This window comes from Gymnoscopelus braueri (genome assembly GCF_963280865.1).
Source record: "Gymnoscopelus braueri genome assembly, chromosome: 9".
Lineage (NCBI taxonomy): Eukaryota > Metazoa > Chordata > Actinopteri > Myctophiformes > Myctophidae > Gymnoscopelus > Gymnoscopelus braueri.
In genome coordinates, this window is record NC_137610.1 from 35,305,194 (window position 1) to 35,329,959 (window position 24,766).

A 24,766-nucleotide genomic window follows, 5' to 3' on the forward strand; every position below is an offset into this window, starting at 1 on the left:
GCATCTGTTCAAATACATTCTGTAATTGTGATTTTACTATAACTGAGTGTAGGATATACACGATTGAGTATAGGAGACAATTACTCTTAATGGTATGTACACTACAATCCACTGGTGAATTGTTTTTCTTCTATTGAGAATGACAGTTAAGTTGAGAGGCAGACAGTGCTGGGGCGGCAAAGCAAGCTTTACAGTTGATTCTATTTTGGTCCACTCTAGACCAGCGTTAACAACTACACCATCGACAAGAATGACCAATACCTTTTTTGTAACCATCGTCCTGTACAGGTTTGAGGGTCACATGGAATGTCCGCCTGGAATGTCCCACCCTTCATTCTCAGTCAACCACAGCATCCTGGAGGCCGTCAGACCCAGACTCAAAGACTTTCACCAGCTGCTACTTGAACCCCCAAAGGTAAATAAACCAAAGCCACCAAGAGGATAGGCCACTGATATGAGCCTTCTACAGACCTTGACACATGTTGCTACCGTACTACATATGCTTTTTGAGATCATGGTATACTGGTAGGAAGTTTTACACTAAAATATGCAAATCAAGCCTGACAGTTCGCCGATGTCTTAGCACAGACATCTTTCATAACATCTGCCTATTCATTTCAAATTACCAAAACAAATTACCTAAATCATTTTCAATCGGGAGGGGTGGTTTAAACTTTTGATAATCCGTTCAACAGGAAAATATTATCCCCAATAACCTATTTTGATAATTTCTCTGTTAGGAATACATTCTTTCTACACCTTTGCCTCACTTGGGAATAATGATGTGAAATTAAAGTATTAGAATAATATATCGGCCATATCGTGATCAATAGATGTCCTACCTAGATTTTTCAGCTGCAGCCTGCAGCACAAGATGGCCATCCTTTCGGTAAATAAAGTATTTGTACCCATGTTACGGTTGGGGGTATTTACTTTTGGGTCAGTCAGTTTTTGCTATATTGTAAACCAGCACCCTGAAGTCACTTTGCACTTGAAAAAAGACAAAAAGAGATATTGCAGTCTCTGCTCAAAAAAGGAAAATAAAAGCAATTCATTTTTTAAACAGCTGTGGTCCTCCAATATTGTGTTACCTTCCCTACCCTAGATGGGGTCGTAACAACCCGTCTGACCCCGTGGCAGTAATATACTATGAAAATAAGTAGATATGCCTATTTTACAGCATGCCCATGAGGCTAGTGCATGTACGCAAATATTGCATAACTGGGTTGGGCATGCATTCCCAACTTGCACCGTTCCCAATTTACATTGTTCCAGACTTGTGTGGTCCCGCAGTAGTAGCTTACTACTCTGGGACCTTTTTATAGTAACGATAGGCCTATACCTTTACATCCCTAATGTAAACCATGTCACAAATAATGCATGTATACTTTTGCCTCCTGCTGTACACATGATTAGTAAGGACTGTCCTCATTATCTTGCTTGTATTTTCTTGTGTCCCCCAACAGAAGAACATGATGAAGACGACGTGGGGCGTCCTGGACCCCCCTGTAGGGAATACAAGGCTCAATGTGGTCAGACTGGTGGCCAGCCTACTTCAGAGCAACACACACAGCATCAACACAGAACTCATCAACCTCAACACTTTGGGAGTTATACTAGTGAGTTTAACAGTAGTAGTTTACTGTATACTAGTGAGTTTAACAGTAGTAGTTTACTGTATGCTAGTGAGTTTAACTGTAGCAGTTAACTGTATTTTTTGAAAACTGAGAATTGTCAAAGCTAGCTTCCCCTACACGATATCCTACACGTCATTAGAAAGCTGAGGATCTCAGCTTGTAGATCAGCTTTTTTTTGCTATTTTTTAGAAATGGAATCCTGAAAATTAACAGTTTTGGACATATGAGGTTTCCTACCGTCCGAGTCACAGCTACGATGTGCGGTATAAATGGTTCATAGGTTAATCCAATGATCTACTGTATGTAGAAGACCTTGTTCAACCACTTGAACCCTAGTGTCCCTGGGGGGGAACAATTGCCGAAATAGGCGATGTACAAGCTCACAATGTGGTGTGCTTATAGATCGGCTATTTCCGGCCAAGATATTTTGTGTAGAGCGAAAACAGGAGGGGCCCATTATAGAGCCCTTAGGAATCCAGTCCACTAAGTATATGGTTTTGGTTAATTATTGAACCTGTATTGTCTCTAGTCTCGACAATAAAGGAATAAAGCTGAAAACCACTTGGCAATACATCAGTGGAAGACGCCCAATTTTATTTGATGAGCCTATGTAAATATACAAGCAATGTGTTTTTGTAACATGGAATGATCAGTCAGGAAAAGCAGCTTGCATAAAAAAGGAACTGAAAAATGACTGGCTGCTACTCTTTTACAATGTTTGGTCATCTATCTGCTGCTTGTGGAACATCCTGGTTTGCACACTGGTTGTTGCTGCACCACTCTGCTCTGCTGTTGTAGAATTGAGACTTTGATACATAGTTACATAACTCTTTTGAAAGCACATTAAAGTGTTAAGTCTCTCTGCTTTGTAGTTGCATAACTCTTTGAAAGCAAATTAAAGTGTCTATTTTTGCTGTGCATTACAAATACTTGTGGAGAGACATAAGAGAAATTAAGAAAGACTGTAGTGTTTTCTATGGTTGGTTTCACACTGTCTTGCATAGGGATGTATACCGGTTCTCTGTGCCATTTAGGTCGGTGCCAACACAATATAGAATTTGGTGCTGCGAAACGGTACCTAGACAGTAAACGTATGCGAGGACCCCCTCCATCTGTCACTGTCAGCTGTCCATGTGATGCAATGAATAGACAGACAGCCGCACTGAGGCGCTACATATTAGATTAGATGATGCTGCTTTTAGAATATAAAAGTATTAACTGACCTCTGTAAATTGTTAAAAATTAATCCATGATAGGGAGAGAGCTGATGAAATCCTTTGATTAGTGTAGGTGTATTTAATGTGCAGTGGATATATTAAACGAATGCCACGTCTGCCGATCGATGCAAATTGTAGGTCATCCTCGATAAGATGAGCATTTTGCCACATAGAGAATTAGCGCAAATTCAGCTGTTAAATGCTTATGCATGTGTCTAGTTATGAACTTTTTTTTATAGATCAAGTAGACTCCACTGTACTCCAGTCACTCCAGAGACTCAGCCACGACAGCCAGCCCCTCCTCCTCCCACTAAACAGACTTTAGTTTCGCTCCTCGGAGCAAAAAAATAAATACTAATAATCACGGGAATAAGCTCAACCCTGTGACTATAAATTTTTAAGCCATTATGTCATTGACTCCTTTTTTCTTCCTTTTGTGAAATGTAAAAGTATCGGTTCTGGTACCATTTTAAAAGTATCGCTTTAGCACCGGGTATCGGATAAAACCCTTACGATACCCATCCCTAGTCTTGCATGCCAAGCTTATCTGTCACTCTGACTGTTTTTGTCTAAAGCAATGTACCGTTTACTGGATCTCATACTACTTGTACCTGCTGCAATTCGGCAGGCTATCCAGATATTGGGTTCACTCAGTGCTAGGATTTATTCTCTGAGCCTCACATCGCTGCACTGCTGCACTGTTTGGCTGAGTGCCAAACTTTAATATTAAAATCATGGCTTTTCCTTTCCTTGCGAATTTTATGTAACCGTTTAGTTTGTGAATAAATCATTGTTTTATCATTTTTATAAAAGTTTAACAATTGATCTATGATGCTAAAAATCTTGACAACTCAAAAACATTAATCCACAGAATTGTCATATATTCAACAATAGAAGTAAAGAGTGAGTTGCACATGTCTTAACCATTGTTGTTTTTCTTTTGTTTTCAAATTTTCTTTCCTCCCCCAGGACATGTATTTCAAATACATCTGGAACAACTTCCTCCATATCCAGGTGGAGATCTGCACAGCCATGATCTTGGCCATGCCTCCCGCCCCCACACACACCGCAGACAGCCAGACAGACACAGAGCAGGACCACCCCAGGGAAAGCATACTCATCAAACATGTAAGCTTAGCATTCGACTGGTTTTCATCAGACCCCGACACATTTAATATTCACACCTAATGTTAATCATGTTCAGCTGGGAACGGGACACAGTGCCCAGAAACTTTTATTACTGCCCGTTTGATAACAGTAAAAAGTATTGATCATCATTTTATGTTGCCCTTGACTTCGATATTAAGGTTTTATTTTACCCCTCAATCTATGAAGCATTATGGCTACATACAACGGTGTTCTCTTCTCTCTTATCGCAGCTGTTTCAAAAGTGCCAGTTTATACAGAGAATTGTGGAGGCCTGGAGCTCCAATGAGAAAGAGCAGTGAGTATTCTTTTATCCAATAGAGTATAAAATGTCCATCAATTAGTGTAGCAGACAGTGTGTGTTCCTCAGTTATTATACTGTGTTCAAATGTTTAATGGTGAAGTGTTAAGGTTATTTAGATAATAATTACAAGTCAGTGTAATTCCCTTTAGAAATGGTGACAACGGTTTGTTTGTTTCAGGGCGGAAGGTGGTCGCCGGCGAGGATACATGGGTCACCTGACTAGAATAGCTAACTCTATAGTTCATAACTGTGACAAAGGGCCTAATGGACCACAAATACAGCAACTCATCTCTGGTATGGACACACTGTCTTGTCTCTAAGCATCTCCATCCCCACCCTTTTCCACTAATTGTCTTTTTAAAATAGCATCATAGCATAACTCAAACAATTTTGCTATGCTGTACTGAACGTCCTTACATGTGTACTAGGGGTGGAAAATATAATCGATTCAGCAATTAATCGCGATTCAGACATGGACGATAATAGAATCGATTATATTTAAAAAAATTGATTATAAAAAAAAAGATTAACGTTTTTTTTCTTCATCATATCGCTAATTTCACAGAGCAACAGCCATATTTTGGTTGGTTATCAGAATATTGAGAAGCCTTTGTATTATTTTACAAAAAAATGACTTTTCTTGGTTTTCTGCAATTGTTGATGTTGGCAAATATAACCTTCCAGCAACATGTTGGAAATCTAGATTAAATTGTTATACATTGATGTCGTATACATATCTCTTTTGGAGGTCATAGAACGTTGGGATGCAGTAGTCTGATTTGTGTGCCTTTACGGTGGCAATGTGGTGTTGTGGTATTTCTTACAGAAAAGCGACAAGAGCTTTTATGTTTTTAATTGGTAAGATGTTTTTTAATGCCAACTTGTTTGCTTCTGTCATCTGAGGATTAAATTCTAATCATCTCTGCCCTCTCATCGTGTGTGTTTCTGTTGCAGAGCTCCCAGAGGAGGACAAAGACAGATGGGAGGCCTTTATTTCCGGCCAACTGTCTGACACAAACAAGAGAAACACTGTCGACCTTGTGAGTTTCCACACATTCCAGCTTAAAAAGAAAGTGTACACACATGGTGAAGTTAACTTGCATATCCAGCCTAAATCCCGAGAGCTCGCTATTATATATTTGTCTGGAAAACATCTACTAAGAATCGATTGAGCCCAGCAGCTGAATTCCGGACCAATTGGCAAACTATGGGGAGGGTTTTAAATTACTATGATGAGCACCACTGTAACTTAAAAAACATCAATGGCGGCACTTAAAAGGGTTAGTTGATGCTCCTATAGAATTAGTTAAAACATTAATTGAAGCTTCGGCAAGAGTTTGATGTACCAACTGGCGCGGTTGGTTGTATCATGTCATGGCGGTTTGCAGCTCTGACTGCTTGAAGGTTGATTCAATCGACATCAAAGTAATTTAGGTCTACGCCCATTGACAACGGCGCAACCAAAGCAAATGCCTATTTAGCCTTGCCAGACCACAATGAGCAAAATAAATTGTTGACTGGCGTTGTGAATAACTTGTATAGGTCATTATGCTGTATGTGGGGTAAATTATGAGGCCTACACATGTGTTTCTGCATATAAGCTTTTTTCTCTAACTTCCAGGTGAACACACACCACATTCATTCTTCTAGTGATGATGAGGTGGACTTCAAAGACAGCGGCTTCCACCAGGACTCCTCTTTACAACAAGTAAGACCTATATACATACACACACACACACACACACACACACACACACACACACACACACACACACACACACACACACACGCACACAGAGTGGGCCCATAGCCAAACAGATGTTAAAGCAGTAGGCTTACTGATCAAGAGACACACGTGAGTGTCTGTGAGATTAATCCCTGATTTATACTTGGTTGCATGTTGTTGTCCAGCACCAATAATCGCCGATATACAAGCTCACAACACATCGCGCTGCAAGCTTGTAGATCTTCAGTGTGTGACACCTGCACGCAACCATGTATAAATCGGGCTTAAGACATGCAGGTTCTGTTGTCTCAAGGAAGCATTTGTATTGGTTTGGAAAAGAGACATGTTTCATGGATTACTTTTTTTTTAAGTAGCATGGATGGGATTGAATACATAGAGCAGTTAAAGTGACTATCATATGAGACAGGGGGAAATGTAGATGACATATTATGCTATAAGCAACCATTGTAATACAAGTTTACTTGACAAGAAATGTCATGGTATATTAAAGCCATTCAAAACATGGTAGACTATCCATTATCCACTGAAGAAGGTATGCAATTGTCTTGTTGCACAACAGTAATTCAGAATGTCTTCTCAGAAGGTGGATGTATTTAAGTTACTGCTCCTACCAGGCTTTGTGGTAAACAAAAGCTCTGTAAACATGCTTCCCCTATTTAAATGTCTCTTTCAGTTAAAGCTGCAATCCAAAAGTTTCATGTCCTTTCCAGAAGTCGAACCGGGTCTCCCACGTAGAAGACCAAACATCTACCGCTCATTCAATAAGGAATCCCCACTTGGCTAGGGCAGATATTGCTCTTATGAGCTTCAGGCAGTGCTACTTGTTAAATAGTAGCTGTTCGACTTGACACCTGGGTCTAAATTTCTTAATGGAAGAGTAGGGAGACTACCTCCAACCACTGCAGATGTGTTCGCTATATTGTATTAACATACTCTACTTATACAGATTGGTTAAAATAACGTTTTATCCATTAAAATAAATTATGCAATGCAGCTTTAATGCAGATGAAAAAGGAAGTGGTTACAATTCTCAAAGCAAACATTGAGAGCAGCTACATTTCATCCATTTTCTCTACATTATTTGCATTTAATGAGTCAAAATGGATCGTAGATTAGCATTCCAGTTCCTGAAATGTGCTGAGAACTATGGGCCCTCCTCTGATACATTTTATAGTATCCACCTCAGTAGATCTAAAAACAATTTTATTTGCATTGAGACAATCATTTGCTAATAATGTTTAGAGCTACAAACTATTAAATGAAACTAATATCTTGAAGCATTTTGTGACATGTCTTAATGCATGTGTTTGCTTTTGTTTTAACTATAACACAATTTCAAAAGTAATGCTCACATTTATAGAATGTTGTTATACAAACACATTATATACACCCTTCCTCTTTGCTGTATTGTAAATAAGTGCCAGCTTTTTGTAGAGCCAAGACTATATCATTATCGTTGGTCCTGGGCTTTGCCAGGCCTTTTCTGATTATCAGATGCAACAAATGACGTCCAATTTTATTGAGCAGTTCGGCTTCAATGATGAAGAGTTTGCTGATCAGGACGATGTTGTGGAGTGAGTACTCATCCTGCATGACTGAGCTTAGTGTGTAAATGTGTAACTCTAAAGGGACAGGACACTAAAAACACTAAAGATGCTGGGATTACTGTCTTTGAAATTATTGTGCCTTTTTTGCCCAAAAATGGCCCTTGATGATTTCAGAAAATAATGCAGCACTAGGAACTCATAAATAGCATGGAGTTCTAATATGTGTGTTGCTCTGCTTAGACACAGTACTTTTGGACTGAACGGTAATCTTAAAAATCTGTCCTATTACTTCCACTTAATGCCACAGCATTTAGTCACATACTTGATTATCTGGCATAATAAACAAGTTAAGCATACTACATGACTTTCTGTGTAGAACATGTGTCCAGCACTTATGTTTTTAGGGTATTGTCCCTTTTCTTTATTACAGAGGGGTAGTCGGGTGGGAATTTTCTCATATAAAGGCTCTGGGCTCAGAATTTGCCACCATTGTCTGCTTCAATTTAACCAGGGCTTACCTTGATCACTTAAACCCTATACACTTAGTTGACTGGGGTCCCCTAGACCTCTATGCTAGGTCCTCTCCTTTTTTCCCCTCAACACCAAATGGCTTGGCTGAAAAAAGCCGATCTACGAGTTTGCAACATATCGCATTGCGAACTTGTAGCTTTGCTATTTTCTGCAAATGTTTGCCCCATAATAGGGATTCTAGGGTTCATGTGGTTAAGTGGCCTAAAGCAGTGGTTCCTACCTCCGGTTGTCGGAACCCCTGGTACTGACGGTTTTCATTCCTACCAGGGTGTTACATGCCCTGGTACTGACTGTTATCATTCCTACCAGGGTGTTACATGCCCTGGTACTGACTGTTATCATTCCTACCAGGGTGTTACATGCCCTGGTACTGACTGTTATCATTCCTATCAGGGTGTTACATGCCCTGGTACTGACTGTTATCATTCCTACCAGGGTGTTACATGCCTGGTACTGACTGTTATCATTCCTACCAGGGTGTTACATGCCCTGGTACTGACTGTTATCATTCCTACCAGGGTGTTACATGCCCTGGTACTGACTGTTATCATTCCTACTAGGGTTTTACTTACATTGACTTTCTAGCATTTTGTTCAGGGACTAGGTAGACCTGGCAGGGTAGAAGAACGCCTATACTAGGGGCTATGAGGACCGAAGTTGCGAGCCACTGTCCAAGAGACTTTCTCTCCTTACTCTATGTACATCTGGGATTAACATACACACTGCATTATTCCTGAAGCCTTCATGATAACTGAGAATTGGAACGATTCTGACAGCAGAGGCCATTTTTGTCACGCGAGACAGAACTGGGGCCTTGAACACGTTTCGTTGTCCCTGTTCTTAAACATGAACGTGCCAATGATGGTGGAAGAATCCCAATGCTAGTTGTTCTGAATGCATCGCACATTCAGGATATTACTACATGATTTTGAATTGGGTGGGGGAAATTAGATGTAATAACATTAACCCTTGAGTAGCATATCTGTTTGTTGTATACTAATTTGTGGGTTACTTAGTTTGTAGTTAGTGTATTATGTGTATTAGTGTGTTGGATAGTAAGTAGCCTTCTCACATCTTGTGGGGCAAAAGTTGGTCTGGTACACATCTGTGTATCTGTGCAGTCAAGACAAATGGGTAGTTGACAAGCTCTACACTAGTAATATGCTGTACATGATGATGAGAGGATTCGTCAGAGCCTCAAATGGTGCATTGGAAATTTGGTTCTATTTGTTTTTAGCCTCTTCCGTCACTGTCTTAAGGTTGTTAACTTCCCAGTTGTCATGTCTGCACTATGGTTTCTGGTTGTGGGTTAGTGTGGTGGCGCTAGTGTGGTGGCGCAAGTAAATCCTAGCACCGTAAACAATTTTGGGGGCTTTTGCACTAATGAGCATCTAAAATTGTGTGTATGTGTGTAATAGGCCCTCTAACAACAGGCTCTGTGCAGAACTGTAGGCCCAGGTTTCCAAAAGATGGCAGACCCGTTTTCCTGTTCTGGTTAATTTTCACATAGCTTCATTTTATTGGTTAAGGCAGCAAATTTGAATGAGAAACATGAAGTGGTCATTTGTTTTTCCTTCAAATCTGCTGCAGAGTGGCCTGGACTGCTGGCATAGCGGTCCAGGCACCTAGGCCCATTGTAGCTTGACAGCGTGTCGCGGGTTCGAGTCCCGATCCCGACGGCCTTTGCTGCATGTCACTCCCCATCTCTCTCTCCCCATTTCCTGTCAGTCCTATCAATAAAAGCCCCCAAAAAATTATCTTTAAAAAGATCTACTGCAGAGCCAATCAAACAAAGCAATGGAACAGTCACTGAACCGGTACAGGAAATGGTTATGCCACCTTCTGGAAACCTGGGACTACACTTATGCCCAGAGCCAGTAAAAGTGTAAAATAATCGCCAGTTCAGCTACAAGGAATTGATCTGATACATTCCAACCTTGACACGTTATAATATCACTGAAAGAGGAAGAATTGAGTTTGGGCTGCTGTGAGGTGGGATAAATGAAGGTGAGGGTCGTAGGATTAAGTGGACAGGGCTGGCACAAGTTTGCCTCCATGAATTTTACATGATTCACTTTATTTGGGGCGGGGGTTGAATATGAAGTTGTTAATGCTAGTTGCAACAGTCTGTGTGTTTTCATGTATGTGGATGCCTAACGAGCTAACTTAAATTAAACTCTGTTCTCTTTAACATTGCAGTATTCCCTTTGATAGAATATCAGACATCAATTTTTCACTGAATACAAATGACAGTGTAAGTATTTTGATTATTAACCTGATTTTGTTGTGTTAATGATAGGAAAATGATGAGCCAACATATATTGTTACTGAAGTTGTGTATAATGTATTTTCATATAGTTGTGGGCGGCCAACACAGCAACAATAACAAAGCATTCCAACAGGAGAAAACAAAAAATGTAACTGCATCAAATTGAAATGTGATGCCGTGTATTCTGTATCCTGTTACCAGCGTAGCTTGAAGTAATGAGTAATGGAACTGAACAGCTGCATCTAGATGTTGACCGGTAATGCTTAATTCATTTGCCATCGTACCGCGGTGTCGTGCTCCTAGAATAGCCTCTATATTAGACTTCTATAAGTCTGCGATGCGACGCATTGTGAGCTTGTTGACGGGCTATTTTCGGAGCGCGGCAATGAAGTATTAATCAGGTATAAGCCCTGTTCGAAGTCGAGGTTATATTTTGGTTTTGTTCATGTACGTATGTCATGTATAAGCTTATAAACGTATCGGTCTATAAGGTTATGGTCCATGTGTGTTTCCCAGGCAAACATAGCTCTGTTTGAGGCTCGCTGTAAGGAGAAGATTCAGCAGTTTGAAGATGTTGGTTCTGATGAGGAGGACATCTGGGATGAAAAAGACGTCACCTTCGCACCAGAGACACCGAGACGTCCAAGGTAAAATGCAACAGAATTTCAGTTCAATTGCCAGCGCAATCAAACACCATGACTTTAGATTACATTAGATCAAATGTATTGCCGCCTGAAAGTAAATGCTCAACACATGAAATCACATGTAATTATAGGTAAATAGCTGGGTATTGTAATATGTAATTACACACAGGATCTAAACCCTTTCTTTGTAGTCAATGTGGAAGTAGTTTTACTATATCAAGCCAGCTACAACGTCATGAGCGCACACATATGAAAGAAAAATTCAATTATAATGGTATGAGGTAGTTTAGTTGTGTTTTATAGTATGTTTACTGTGTGTTTTCTTTATTTCAGTCAGTCACATGAAAGATCGTTTGGAAAGTGATAACATAACTTTTCTGTAAATATACTTCTACTGGTCCTAGTATTGATGATTTATTGTATAGTATTGTATGTCTTGATGAATTGAATACACAGGACCACAATGGAAACAAGCCCTCAGGGCTTTTTGTGTTATCCTTTTAGCATTATTGTATAGCTGTACCTCTGTACTTTTTGCAAACTGCTAATAAAGTATTCAATCAATCAAAATTGTAATTGTACTCCCAGGTGACAGATGTAGTATTCACAAATGCTGTAAGGGACAAAAGCTGTGATGTTAAAACATGTGGATCTGTATTGATAACTACTTAACTACAAGCATGTCTGTTGTGTGTTAAGGAGTTCGGGCAGTACAGACAGTGAGGAGAGCACAGACTCTGAGGAAGAGGATGTCAAGAGAGATACATTTGAGGCCTCCAACCCTAGTGCCGATGACAGAATGGAGGTTGACACAGGTGAGAATAGCATGTGTGTGTGGTTAGAGGGGGGTAACTTGAGTTAAATGAAGGGATGGGAATCATTCATGTTTAAATGTAGGGATATCATGGGAATCATTAATTTGTATTGATACATTATGATTATTGATGATGCTATGATAAAACGGCAATTATGAGAAAGCACTGTGCAACACATATGGCTTGCAGCAAAACTTCCAATATGATGACCCATTTGTAACGATTTTTAAAGTAGTAGAGTAACAGCGTCTCCATTCAGACAGGGCAAACTCCATAACTAAAGCGTTGCGGGCTGCAGCGAAAGATTTCGGCGCGTGATTGAAGTACTTGTGTCACGCTATGATATCCATTCTCGCCGACACGTCAGCAACACAGTACTTGTTAATGATAAATTAAGAATACCATGAACAAACATGATTAATAATTGTCAAAGAATTGTCCAACACTGTCTACATACCATAGCTTTTAATACTGATGGATGGGCCTCCTTTTAACATGTGCATATTTATACTCTACATACTGTATAGGTCTACTTCAGAATAAATTTAAAAAAATGCACTCAAAATTCAATGACTTGTATGTAAATGTAAATGCCCCAAACGCATTTGAGTTACAAAATGCAGTCTCCCTCACTTCCCTAGACATAACATTATCAGCGGGGAGAAACTCATTCTGTCGCGTTTTGTTTAGGACCTGTGTGGACGGCTAACTTTGATGACGTCCCCATGGACACAGGTAGCTCCACAGCTCCAGCCTCCAGCCCCAGCAACCCTTCCTCCACCTCTCCCTCCACACCGCCGCTCCCTGACCCCTCCTGGAGTGCCTCTCCTACCACCACCCCCAACTCCTCTGAGACAGGCTGGGCCGACTTTTCTGGCTTCTCCCCTGTCAGGTAGGAGGACACGTGTGTGTGTGTGTGTGTGTGTGTGTGTGTGTGTTTATGCCAGACTATCACAAGAGATTGTAGCTGTTATAATTCTCATGATTATTGTCTAATGGTTGATACATGACCCAATATGACACTGGGCATAATGAGCTCTGCTTAAGTCTTGACATTTCTTGGGTTTGAGCTTGACCTCTTTGACTGAATAAATGTTTACCTATGACTACGCAGCTAGTGTAAGTTACTCAAGGTTTTTAGTCTGGTTCAAAAATATTCTGGTTAAAAAATATTCAAGTGTAAACCAAGAGCTAGTCGCACCATCTTATGGAATACGTGCTTGTTCTACTAAAAACTTTTAAACAATTATGATGATAATATAAAAACATTCTATTCTTACCATGTCGTGGTATATATGCAGGGTGCACATAACCGTTTTGGTCTAGTTCTCAGTGGAGCACCTGGAGATGTTGCTTGGTACGCACCCTACATTTTGCAGTATATTTGATGATGGGGCAGGTTAGCCGAGCCTTAATAATCCCCTCATGATGACTGATAATGGTGCATCTTCAAAAAACAGGACCATACAAAGCATATTTGAAAACAAAAAGTGAATCTAAGGAACAACTGTGTACTTGAATCTGCATTCTGAATCTACCCCTGTATATATGCTTGTTTAACTACGGTAATAACTTTTTTGAAATAATTGCAATTTATGATTTGGGTTCACAAGAAAAGTTACTATTCTTTGATTGATGAAGCGTTGGGGAGAAAATGCAGAATAACTTAACTTTAATAAAACGACTGTTATAGTAAAATAGGGCGTGCCTGTACATTTTCTACCTATGCCTTCCAGTTGACATTCTGTGTTTTATCTCTCTCAGTCCCAATCCCAAAGACCCACTGAGGTGCAACTCCCCAGTAGCCATGGAAACCAGCGTAGAGACCATGGACCCTCTAGGGGTCAATGCACCAATGCAGCCTGATGGTAAGATGTGTGCGCACACACCCTACCATACATGATGACGCATACACTTGAGTCCACCACACAAATTTGTGAAGTCAAACATGGCTGTCTATGTCTGGTTAATTACAATCTATTGTTTGTTTATATTACTGTTATTTAAATCCTAGAAGGGAATGCGTTAGATTAATCGATGTAGAAACGTAATTCCTTTTCACTGTCAACTTTGGCTCTAAGTCAGCTTCGATCCCTGACGTTGCTTGATCTGTTGTTTAATCCACAATCTAATCTTAAGGAACTAATTCAGATTTGTGTTATCATCCAACTGTCTCACTCCAGACTGTGACGTTTGGCCCACCGACGGTGTGACTTCTACCCCTTCCCCCTCTTCCTCAAAAGCCTCTGCTGGCTCTGGCGTAGATGAGGAAGAGCGCAGCATTACGGAGACGGTCATCAACGGCTCCATGAAAGAAACAGTCAGCCTCACTGTTGACGCCAAGACCGAGACTGCCGTCTTCAAGAGGTTAGACACTTACTTAACTGACACACCACAAACATAAGTGTTCTTATGAGCACCAATGCTGTAGAATATGTCTCATATTGGTATGTTGTCTGAGACTGGCTCGGTCTCAGGTGGAGATCAGGTTGAAATCTAGAGTGTCATACAGAAGGTTTAACAGCTCGTTGTAGTAAATATTTGGGCTGGACCATGAACAAGTGCAGAGAATATTCCTTATCAACTCCACCACACACCTCCTGTCTTCTCTCCTTGTCTTTTCTCCTTTTGTCTTCGATTCTTCTGTTCTTTTCCAAAATATGTGCTCTCCTCTGCATATTAAGAAGCTTAAAAAGTGCTTTAATCCAAACCTGATTGTACTCAAATTCCCTGTGTAACACAAAAGTGATTGACTGGAATTTGCAGGCTTACAGCTAAAACTGACCCGTTGATCATAAACTATTGGCGTCTATAAGCCCTGAACATCAGTTTTAAATACGTTAAGATGGCAATACATGGGCTGTTCTCAAAGCACCATCGATTATTTTTTGATCTGAGACCAGTTTTCCACTAAATCTATCACTTGTGCTGTGTGACAGTTATTGGTGCCACTTTATTCTATCCTGAATAGTGTGAATGTAAAACTGAGGGCCTAAGACCACAATAACCCCCCCTCTCTGTTTCCTTCTGTCTCCCTGAGTCTGCTGATGCTGCATAGTACCGTCTGTCTGTCTCAGTAAATAACTGCCGTCCTTTTTGACATGACTGATCGATTGTTTGACTGACACTTACAACCTGAGCTTCCCCTCCTCTTTCTCTTGCTGTGCGTTGTGGGTGTGGTCTTCTTCAGGGTGTTGAAATCTTATCGGTATGTACAGCTAATCAGAGATCAGCCTGCAGCCGTGATGTAGTCTTGTTGTCACGTCAACCACCAACTTTTTTTCCCCCTAGTTTTGGTCTTCTTTGATCTCAGCTCTGTTTGTTTGTTTGTTTTTTATTCCATTTTCCATTCTGCATGTCTTTCTACCAAAGGTCGTCAAAGTACAGGTTTTTATTTATGTAACTTATGAAGTTATTACTTTTATAAACTGGTCTGGGGGGGCGGCTAACACAAACCAGAGGGCACCTTGTTGCTGTCTGAGGTTGTTCTGAACTGGCACCTGATTCCTCAGTCTGAGTTGTAGATTTAGATTAGTTTGTCACTTCCTTGGTATCTGCCTCTTAAAAAAACATCTGGTACATGGCAAATACGGTTGAGGTCTACGATTCAAAGGGCTCATCTAATTTGCCTTTGATTACCTTATTTTCTCATGCTGTACCCTATGTATTGGATTATGGTTGGAGCACTGATACTAGACTTTTGGGGCCGACACTGGTATTGTGGAGTACAGAATTCAGATATCGATATATTGGCCACAATTCACTGACACACACCCACACACACTCATATATATTATCATATATTATTATCATGTATAGTCAAGCAGAAACCGTATCTCCGTATTTCAATGGTTTGTTGGTAAATAATACCCTACTTTGCCGTATGACAGTGTTGCGCAAATGTAGCTAAAATAGCCGAGCTACAAGCTCACAGCGCAGATACATCTGTGAGGGGCCAATACCGGTGGATTAAAATGTATCAACCGATAAATCAGTTCTTGTTAATATTTCCTGAGGTAATGGACACTTTTCAGACAACCTTAACTTTTTAATAAAACAATGCCTTCTTGATCAACATCACATTATATAGACTTGATTTGGTGTCAGTCATCCCACAGTAGTGACTCCCTCTTTGTTTACTATTTAGCCCCACTAATGACAGGGCTCTAAAGATGGCAAGGCTGGTCCTAAACAAGGTCGTTAACGACTTAAACCCCAGAATCCATATCTTGGGGAAGGCTTCCGCAGAAAATAGCAGATCGACAAGCTGCGACGCGGTGTGAGCTTGTCGATATGCTATTTTCAGCAAAAGCTTTCCCCACAGTAACAGAAAACTGATTAACTTAGGTCACACTAATTTGTTGGTCGATCCACCTGGGCCATGCCACATTGCCCACTTCCTGTTTATTGAATGTCACCAAAGGTAGCCCAGGGGGCAAGGAAGCTCCGCTGGATTTGAAGCCCAGGAAGTGATTTCTTAAGCCTGCAGTTCCCTTTAATGGCCCAGCAGATGTCGCTATTTCCCCTTCTGCTGGCTGCAGAAGCACTAGCACTCCATTCAAGTGAATGAGGTTTTGGCCTGGACTTTACACTTCATTTTATTACCTTTTAGTAAACATTTTCATATATAAACATTTTCATTATTTTTTCAATTACGATATGCGTTTAATAAATTATGGGCCCTTTAATTACGATAAAGTAGGGTATGCTTCTAGGCTAGGGCTTCTACTGGTTCTACCGAGTGAAGACCGGCCCTCGCTGCCCTTCCAGCCAATAGTATTCGGTTGTTTTTTCGTGGACCGGAAGTTCCAAGATTGTGGATTTGAATTCGCCGGAAAAGTGGCTTCATAACGGGTCTGTAGAAACCAATGGGTGAAGTCACTGTTCCCTTCCTCCATATATATGTATTTTTTTCACAGTCTGAGGTAGCCCTGTAGGTTGTCATCAGACCACTTAAGTCATGTGGGGTGCTCATGAACCTTAACCCATTCAATCCTAGCCTCGCATGGCCAGACAATATCACATGACACACTGCGTGGATATTAGTCTGGTCCCTATCAACGATAGATTTTTTTCCAAGGGGCGGTTACAAAAAGATCCAAACGGACTCTATTGGTTAGACCTAAACCAATCAGAACAGTGCTTCCTTGTACAAACCAATCAGAGCAGTGCTTCCTTGTACGTCATTGCTCCAAATAAGGTGATAAGCCCGCCCACATCTGGATACTGGGCCCTGATTGGTCCCTCACGACTTCGGAGGGAGAGAAATGAAATCTCTATTGAGGGGGGCCAGACCTAATCTGCCGAGGGCTAAAGTGCGATGCAATTTTGCAAAGGCAGATTCGTCTGGAACCAGACTAATTCAATCCAGCAACGCATCTGTCATTTTAGACTTCTTTGGCTATTAAAAAATAGCAGATATACAAGCTCATAGCGTGCCACCGAACTATTTTGTTCCAGGGACCCCCCCCCAGAAGCTATGAGCTTGTATATCTGCTATTTTTGAATAGTGAAAGAAATCATAAGTGACACAGGCACTTGGGGCACAGTCTGGTGGGAACACAGCCACAGTGAAGCGATGACCTTTGTTCGTCATGTCTGGTGTAAATGGGCCCTTAAAACTCTGTTACTCCTATTTGTTATTGGATTGTCCAGTAGATTTCCAAATTTGTGTACGATCTTGTTCAGAAGTAGGATACTGGATTAAAAATAACAATGGCTCATTATGTTATTGCTATTGTTAGTTTCCCTGAGTACGTTGTAACTGTCAAAAGCCAAATATTGAATGTGGGTTTTAGGTGGATGTTTGGATTCTGACTTGGCCCCGAAAGAGCTTCTTGGTGGTTCTCTGACACAAAGCAAGACTTGACGGCTGGCAACAATGACTTTGGTCCAATAATTTCCCCAAAACGGTGTGTAGAACCTGCCTACCACTTTAAACAGCAGTGACAGTGCTGTAGCTGTAAATTAGCAGGACGATACAGCTAATCCAAAAAAAAAAAAAGACAACTCTTTCTCCATTTGCTGTACATTTTGATGCTTTGCCTGCATCTTATGTATTTAGCACCCGTCCCCCATTTCAACACAACTCCCACCTATGTTTTCCTCTTGTGTTACTTTGATGTAATCTTTTATCCCATCAAGCATGCATCTATGTTTCATCTGTGTGTGTGTGTGTGTGTGTGTGTGTGTGTGTGTGTGTGTTCTCTGTGTGTTTTTATTGGGTGTTGCCTTGGGGAAGGGGATAATTCGAGTGACATCAGAAAAGCATTGAGTTGTACATCTGCTGTCTGTCTGTTCCAGTGATGACGAATCGCCCTGCTCGCCAGAGGTAGGGGAGTGTGGGGAGCAGCAGAGAACGGGCCCGTCCGTCAGCAGCCCAGCCTCGACCGGCTGCCCTAAAACCAGGTCAGTCGCCACACATACCACCAGAGTTGGAATGTTGTAACACTATTAATTACCGTAATACATCAGCTCTGTGAATTCTTGGTCTCAGTATGCTTTCTTCTTCATAATTATGTAACGCCTACTTTAGAAGTCTTAACCCAATCAGACCTGAGGCCGATACTAAAAATGTTTTCTAAATCCTAACAGTTTGGGGGAAAAAATATAAATAAAATAAATCTCAATTTTGTCCCAGGGACTCCAGAAGCAAGGATTTGAGTTACAAATGTTCGCTTTAAAAATAATAAGTTAACTCTCTCAGTGCCAAGCCCCGAGTTATCCCGAGTTTTTTCTGAATACCCTCAGTGCCAGAACGAGAAATCCTGAGTTTTTTTTTTTTTTAAGGTTCAGAACCCAAGATATCATTATTGAAGATTTGCAGCTCCATCCACTCTTTGTTTAACTTATAACTGAAAAAAGCTGTATCTCGCTTCCTAAGCACGTTTTTTTTACTTTGAAAAAAAGAAATGCTGGCACAGTTCGCAATATTTTTTTAATTTCATTGGCACTGAGAGAGTTAATAAATTAATAAGATTTGCACACATTTTCATGATTTTTCAAAAATAGCAGATCTACAAGCTCATAGCGAGGCACTCTGTGCCGCACTATGACCTTGTATATCTGCTATTTTTGAATAGCCAAAGAAATCTAATATGACAGAGATGCGATCCCGGATTGAATCGGTTATGTCTTAAAAAAATGCCAAGAGGTACATTATGGTGACACAAATAAGCATGACAACGATTATTTATTTATACTTATTTATCCCATCTTTTACTTTGTTCAAGCGCTGAGAAGTGTCGGTCCCCTACAGAAGTTCCTAACGGCCCTCTTGAGGAACAGTCTGCTATGGAGGAGGCCAAGTAGGTTCTTTCTTATGCACACAGTTGCTCTATGACCTTCCTTGGGCAGTGTTCAATATCCTGCTGATTACGTTATTATTGAATTGGTTGTACTGCAGCTTGTTGCTCACAACTTTAAACAATGATTAATTTAGTGGCATAGTCATAGAGGGCTTGGGTTTGCTGTGACCAGGCTGTCTAAAAACATGTCAATAGTAAGCTGGTGGGGTTGTCACCATACTGGAATAACTGCTATATAATACCTTGAAAAATGACAATATTCGGTACTACAGTGGGGAAACTGAAAATGTATTACATCGTCACCAGCACAGAAACATCCAAATAGACATTATAAAAAACAAAACACAGGGGTGTTCCCCTGTTTAAGTAGTTATATCAATATATAATACAGCTTGTACAGCAATGTTTTTTTTTCTCCAATTTTGTTGAATTACAAAACTTGGTTGGCACTGCTCTGTAGTATTGTTTGCATATACAGTATGGGCTTGGTATCCTTTGCCTTTCTTGGCTCATTTGCCTAAAATGTAAAGCATTTCCAAACGGCTCTTATACTGTTTTCTCTTTGTGTGAATTCAATTCACAATTCAAATTCAAGCCACATCATATTGAAAGAGGAAGTGCAATTTGGGTTGACTTTGGTGTAAATATTTGTCAATCAAAATCACTTGCATTAAGCCTTATTTATGCTTCGGTGTTGGAAAGGATGCAAATTCGACAGTTTTTACATCGAGCAGACACTTGACTGACAGGTTGCACACGCTGTCTTAAGTGTCACAGAGCAGTGAATGAAAGCGAAAAGCTTGCCATGGCAACGGTGATACTTAATACTAGGCTACTTGTGGTTTAAAGAACGAGATGTTTGTCTGCTGTAAACCTGCTGGGCTTGGTGTCTGGTTGTTAAGGTAACCATGCACACTGTTGTTGAACTAAATGCAAAACATCTTGCAAAGTTCTGGCTACTGACAATTTTGGCCGCTGGTGACACTTTGTCATTGAATCATAGAAGCATAATTAGGCTCAACTCGTGTAGGCTCTGCACTTGTGATCCTTATCATGCTGATGCCTTTGCGAAACTTTCTTTTGACAATCATAACCTGGCTGATACGGTGAAAGAATTGTCTGTAACAACGTACTGTATTATGACTTTTTTTTTTACCAATGTCCTTTCCACCTTTTGTCTTCTCCCCCTTATCTCTCTTTTTAAGATTGGAGCAGAATGCGTTGTCCTCAGAGCCAGCTGTAAATGGCCCGGTGTGAGGCTAGCCTTGAGCAAACCAACAGCCAGTTTGTTCCTGCCTAGCAGGGCTCTCCCTCTGGCCAATCAGCTGAGGCCACTGTTCAGAGCTTCACCAATCACACACCACCACCACCACCAGGACCAGCAATACTCCCATAGGCTCATCACAGACAAACACAGACAGGTGTACAGATGCAGAATGAACTGAAAAGAATAAAAGAGAAATGAGAGGCAAACTCTAATGGATACAGATTTTTTTTTTTTTTTTTTTGCATTTGTTTCTATACTATTGTTCTTATGAGGTGATGATCTGTGCGACTGATATCTTGCCACTCAAAGTTAAATAGTAATGTTGCTATAGTTAAAGAAATGATTGTATGAATAAAATATTTTATAAAAAAACTAATGTATACAGAAATGGGAAGATGAATAACAGGAGGATAAGAAATGGAATTTAGGAGATTGGTGAATTCTCTCTGTGAGTGTTACCCAACTGACCAATAAGCTGTTGTTACTAGGTGGATTTATCCTGTGCAACAGTCTGAGATTTAATTTGAGTAAAGGCAACCACCTATCAAGATGTATAAAATCTTCACCCAGCACTCGTCTGTATCTCTGAGCAAACGGCTTCTTCTACGAATGAAATTGAAACATTTTTAAAAACTACGAAAGGTTTATTTTGCCACAGGTATTATTTGTAAATGTTTTTTTCTCTTGTATTCTTCTGCATTGAGCAAGATTTGACAAGCCTTTTTGGTATCGTTTTTAACTTAATTTATTATCAAGGTTAGATTATGGTAATGTTTTGTTACTAAAGAGCCATACCCATGTTTTCTCTCCCCTTCTGGCATGGTGCGTTCAAGAAAATTGAGATTTTTCCCCATCTCCCTGCTAAAAGGATGTTCAAGAAGAGGAATGTGCTGTCACCAGAGCCTGAACTAGGGAAATGGAAATTTGCACAGTACATGTGTTTTACCGCTCAGTTCAGCCTCTCTTGACAACAGTGACCTCCAGAAAAACTCATTTCCATTTTGTCTCGAATGCTTCTTTTGACCACATTTACGCTTATTTACTTTTTGACATTGAAATCTTAATGCAGGCTGAAGATGCACTAGATTTTGTCCAGACACTAAGCCGCGAAAGTTTAAATACACCCACAAAGGACAATAGACTGGATTCTCCACAATCACCTGTGGAAGTGAATCAGAATTATATTTGTGTCTTTGTGGATCTGGCTTCGATTCATACCTAAAAAGCTTCTTAATACATAGGTCTGCATTGTGATTTTAATGTCAGGTGGAAATGGGTCATTAATCTCAAGAGTGAGAATCGGTTGCAAATCACAGGCTCCCGTAGCTACGAGCTGCCAGCTAGCATGACTTAACAGTCACTAGACTGGTTCCTAACACAGGACCAAACAAGGAAAAGACTGGGCTTATATTTCATTGCTTTGTTTCTACCAAAGGGCCAAACAGGGGTACACTAGTTTTAGTAGCCTGGTTTCCTCTACAGGTCCAAGCCAGGGTTTACTCGGCATAATTTCCATGGTATGGCCAAATGGGGCTAACAAACGCTTATTTGTCATATTGTACCCTTAGCCCCTACCTTCTGCTCTTGGTGGAGAACTGGTATGACTTACCCACAGGGCTACAGTTACAAATGAACAATTAAGAGTTGGCCCTGGCTAGCTGTTCTAAGCTTTGTGCTTCAAAAGTGTCTATACCTTGCTTTCACTTGCTGTCATGGTTCCGATCTTGTTTTGTAGCAGCGGTTATGGTTCCCTTCTAGCAAACATTCTGCCAAATGCAATTAGGTTGCAAAGTGGCAAGAATGAACAAAACCTGAGATGATTAATTAAATCAGTGGTTTCTCTGGAGGCTTGTAAGGGTCTGTACTCTGCTGTTCCTGTGCCACTCAACCCAAACCTCTTGACCTACGGTGAGAGTGTTTGAAGGGATGATGGATATGATTGGCATTGCTTAGAACATGCATCAGCCATTGATTCATTCTTTTTTGTAATAAAAAGATTATCTGTACCAGCATTGGAAAGGGGATAAACTATTTATATTCGTAGTACCACATCTTTTTTCCCCTTTTGCTCTCGGATTGATTAAATTTCACCTTGTTGATTGTATCAATTTCTGAAGCTAAGTCTTTGCAGGTGCTCCAAGGACCTTTTCTGATGGGTGTGTTGATTTATTTTCCACAAGACATTGTGCACAGATTTTCTCCAACACTCACAAAATCCATTTAAAATGATTGCACCTGGGATTATATCCTGCAATTTTACTACTGTGCTATTCATCTGCACATGTGAATGTCCCTTCAAATTCTCAACGCAAAAGTAAGTTAATACAAAGTTATGAAATGTCAGAATTTGGGGAATGTCTTCCTGATGTAATTGCTGCCTGAACATTAGGATTATTGAATTATGTCTTGATCCTGAAGTTTTCCTGGGCTGAGAACCAACATGTTCAAGTTTAACTCGTGGCTTTGCCCTATCATTAAAAAAAGAAGTCAGTTGGTAGTGCTTGAATAGGGACTTTTAACTATGCCATACAGTATAACTGCAGGATAACCTAACTTGAATATGGAAGTATCATTTAAAAAGGTGATACTGTTACTTTACTAAAAGCAAGAAGCCCACGTATAAGCCTATGGTTCATTAAACTGGTTAAAGGACATGTGAACACATTTGATGTAGATTTGAAAGTCACTGCATTTGAGTAGTGGGGGAACCAGACTGTCGCTTTTTAGACAGCAGTGAGCTACAGCCGAATGGACTTGGAGTCACTCCATCGGTGATATGCAACCAAAACAACTCATTTGCCCCAAGGCTTTTGAACCAATTAATTTAAACCACACAATGCCAAAACGGTTCCAAATTGACGTATGAATGAGGAACAACAGCACCAAAATGTACACAAATATTTATTACATTATATAAAAGTAGTAAGGTTGAATCACACTTGTAATAATGTGGGCATGTTAAATATATAAAACACTTAGCCTTCCCTTGATATTATGACTCAAAACATCAGGCTGCAAGTAGCGTGTGTAATCGCCCGACTACTTTTCTTATTTGAAAAATAGTTGTCATCCACTCGTCCAGATACGTTCAGTTATTTCTAAATGTAAGTCTTCGTTGTGTGTATTTCTACGGTGAGAATGTTTTTTTATTGGCCACAGTGGGAAACGTGTCGGGTACCCTACTGCAGGTCTTAGCTTCCAGACTGCCTTCATAAAGTGTTCGTTCAAGCACAATACAGAAACACTCATTGTACATAACTATCTTAGGGTTTTGATTGTGGTATCCAGAGACATATGTATCGGCTCGTTGGTCTAGGGGTATGATTCTCGCTTTGGGTGCGAGAGGTCCCGGGTTCAAATCCCGGACGAGCCCTTGTTTATTGCTACATGAAATCCCTATTCCTCATGAGAAGGAGAGGAGGACCTCGATTCACAAATTAGTTAATCTAGGCTTATGATAGTACCCTTCAAAAAGTGCATATAACTGCATATTTTAACTCTATGATATAAGCACATAATTTACAGATTGTTACGACAACAAGACAGAATTTGTTATGGCAACTCATTCCCAGTTACACTCTAGCGCTAGCTTTGAGACAGAAAGAAACATCTAACTTCATGGGACTACTTTTCACTATCTTGAAAGTAAACGGCTCTTATGACCATCAGAGGGCGTTGTTTGACTAAATAAGGTCTGAACCTCCAACCTGCCACATCACCAGCCGTTGTAACGTAAGAGAACACCAAGCTGCTTGGACGGGACAGCGGATCAAAGCTGAGTGTGCTAACCATGTGAAAGCCAGGCTCGTTGGTCTAGGGGTATGATTCTCGCTTAGGGTGCGAGAGGTCCCGGGTTCAAATCCCGGACGAGCCCGCATTTTTATTCACATACTGTATATTCCCCATGAGAAATCAACTTCAACTGGGTTGTCACATTACAGTAAATAGCTACATTGTTTCTGGGGAAATCTTACAGTACCTCTGTCATAGGAAAGCACATTGGCATTACTTCCATTTCTCTTCTTTCGACAGCAATGAGAAGGTAATTTGACACATTGTATAATAATTAAGCATAAACATTTTTATTTAAAGATTAAATCTAACAAAAGAGAGCTCATGTCAAGTCAAGTCTCGAGTCATTGTGTTGAAGTCTAAGTCCAAGTAAAACGTCTTTTTGATTAACTAAGTCTAAAGTCATAAAATGTGTGACTCGAGTCCAAGTCAAGTCTCAAGTCCAAGTCTCAAGTCCACACCTCTAGACTACATGTCCTACCTGTGTGAATCTCAACAAAGGGTCATTTTGAAGGTCCTGGCTTATTTCTATTGAAGTTACAC

General features: G+C 40.4%; 1 protein-coding gene across 4 annotated transcripts in view; it reads left to right on the forward strand.

Annotated features, from left to right (window-relative positions):
* ppp6r3 (protein phosphatase 6, regulatory subunit 3) overlaps nucleotides 1-22,612 on the forward strand; it is a 33,241-nt gene extending 10,629 nt beyond the window's left edge. Inside the window, exons 9-25 of one of the 4 annotated variants that reach the window (XM_080437922.1) lie at nucleotides 289-415; nucleotides 1,467-1,619; nucleotides 3,824-3,982; nucleotides 4,234-4,298; nucleotides 4,483-4,598; nucleotides 5,259-5,344; nucleotides 5,926-6,012; nucleotides 7,579-7,625; nucleotides 10,329-10,383; nucleotides 10,915-11,045; nucleotides 11,742-11,857; nucleotides 12,548-12,749; nucleotides 13,622-13,725; nucleotides 14,041-14,224; nucleotides 18,161-18,265; nucleotides 19,090-19,164; nucleotides 20,370-22,612. In XM_080437922.1, coding sequence (XP_080294048.1) covers nucleotides 289-415; nucleotides 1,467-1,619; nucleotides 3,824-3,982; nucleotides 4,234-4,298; nucleotides 4,483-4,598; nucleotides 5,259-5,344; nucleotides 5,926-6,012; nucleotides 7,579-7,625; nucleotides 10,329-10,383; nucleotides 10,915-11,045; nucleotides 11,742-11,857; nucleotides 12,548-12,749; nucleotides 13,622-13,725; nucleotides 14,041-14,224; nucleotides 18,161-18,265; nucleotides 19,090-19,164; nucleotides 20,370-20,421 — 1,864 coding nt within the window. In that variant the 3' untranslated portion in view covers nucleotides 20,422-22,612. Of the gene's footprint in view, nucleotides 1-288; nucleotides 416-1,466; nucleotides 1,620-3,823; nucleotides 3,983-4,233; nucleotides 4,299-4,482; nucleotides 4,599-5,258; nucleotides 5,345-5,925; nucleotides 6,013-7,527; nucleotides 7,626-10,328; nucleotides 10,384-10,914; nucleotides 11,046-11,741; nucleotides 11,858-12,547; nucleotides 12,750-13,621; nucleotides 13,726-14,040; nucleotides 14,225-18,160; nucleotides 18,266-19,089; nucleotides 19,165-20,369 lie in introns of all 4 variants that reach the window. The other 3 variants (XM_080437920.1, XM_080437919.1, XM_080437921.1) reach the window with 3 other exon arrangements.
* Nucleotides 22,613-24,766: the final 2,154 nt, after the last annotated feature.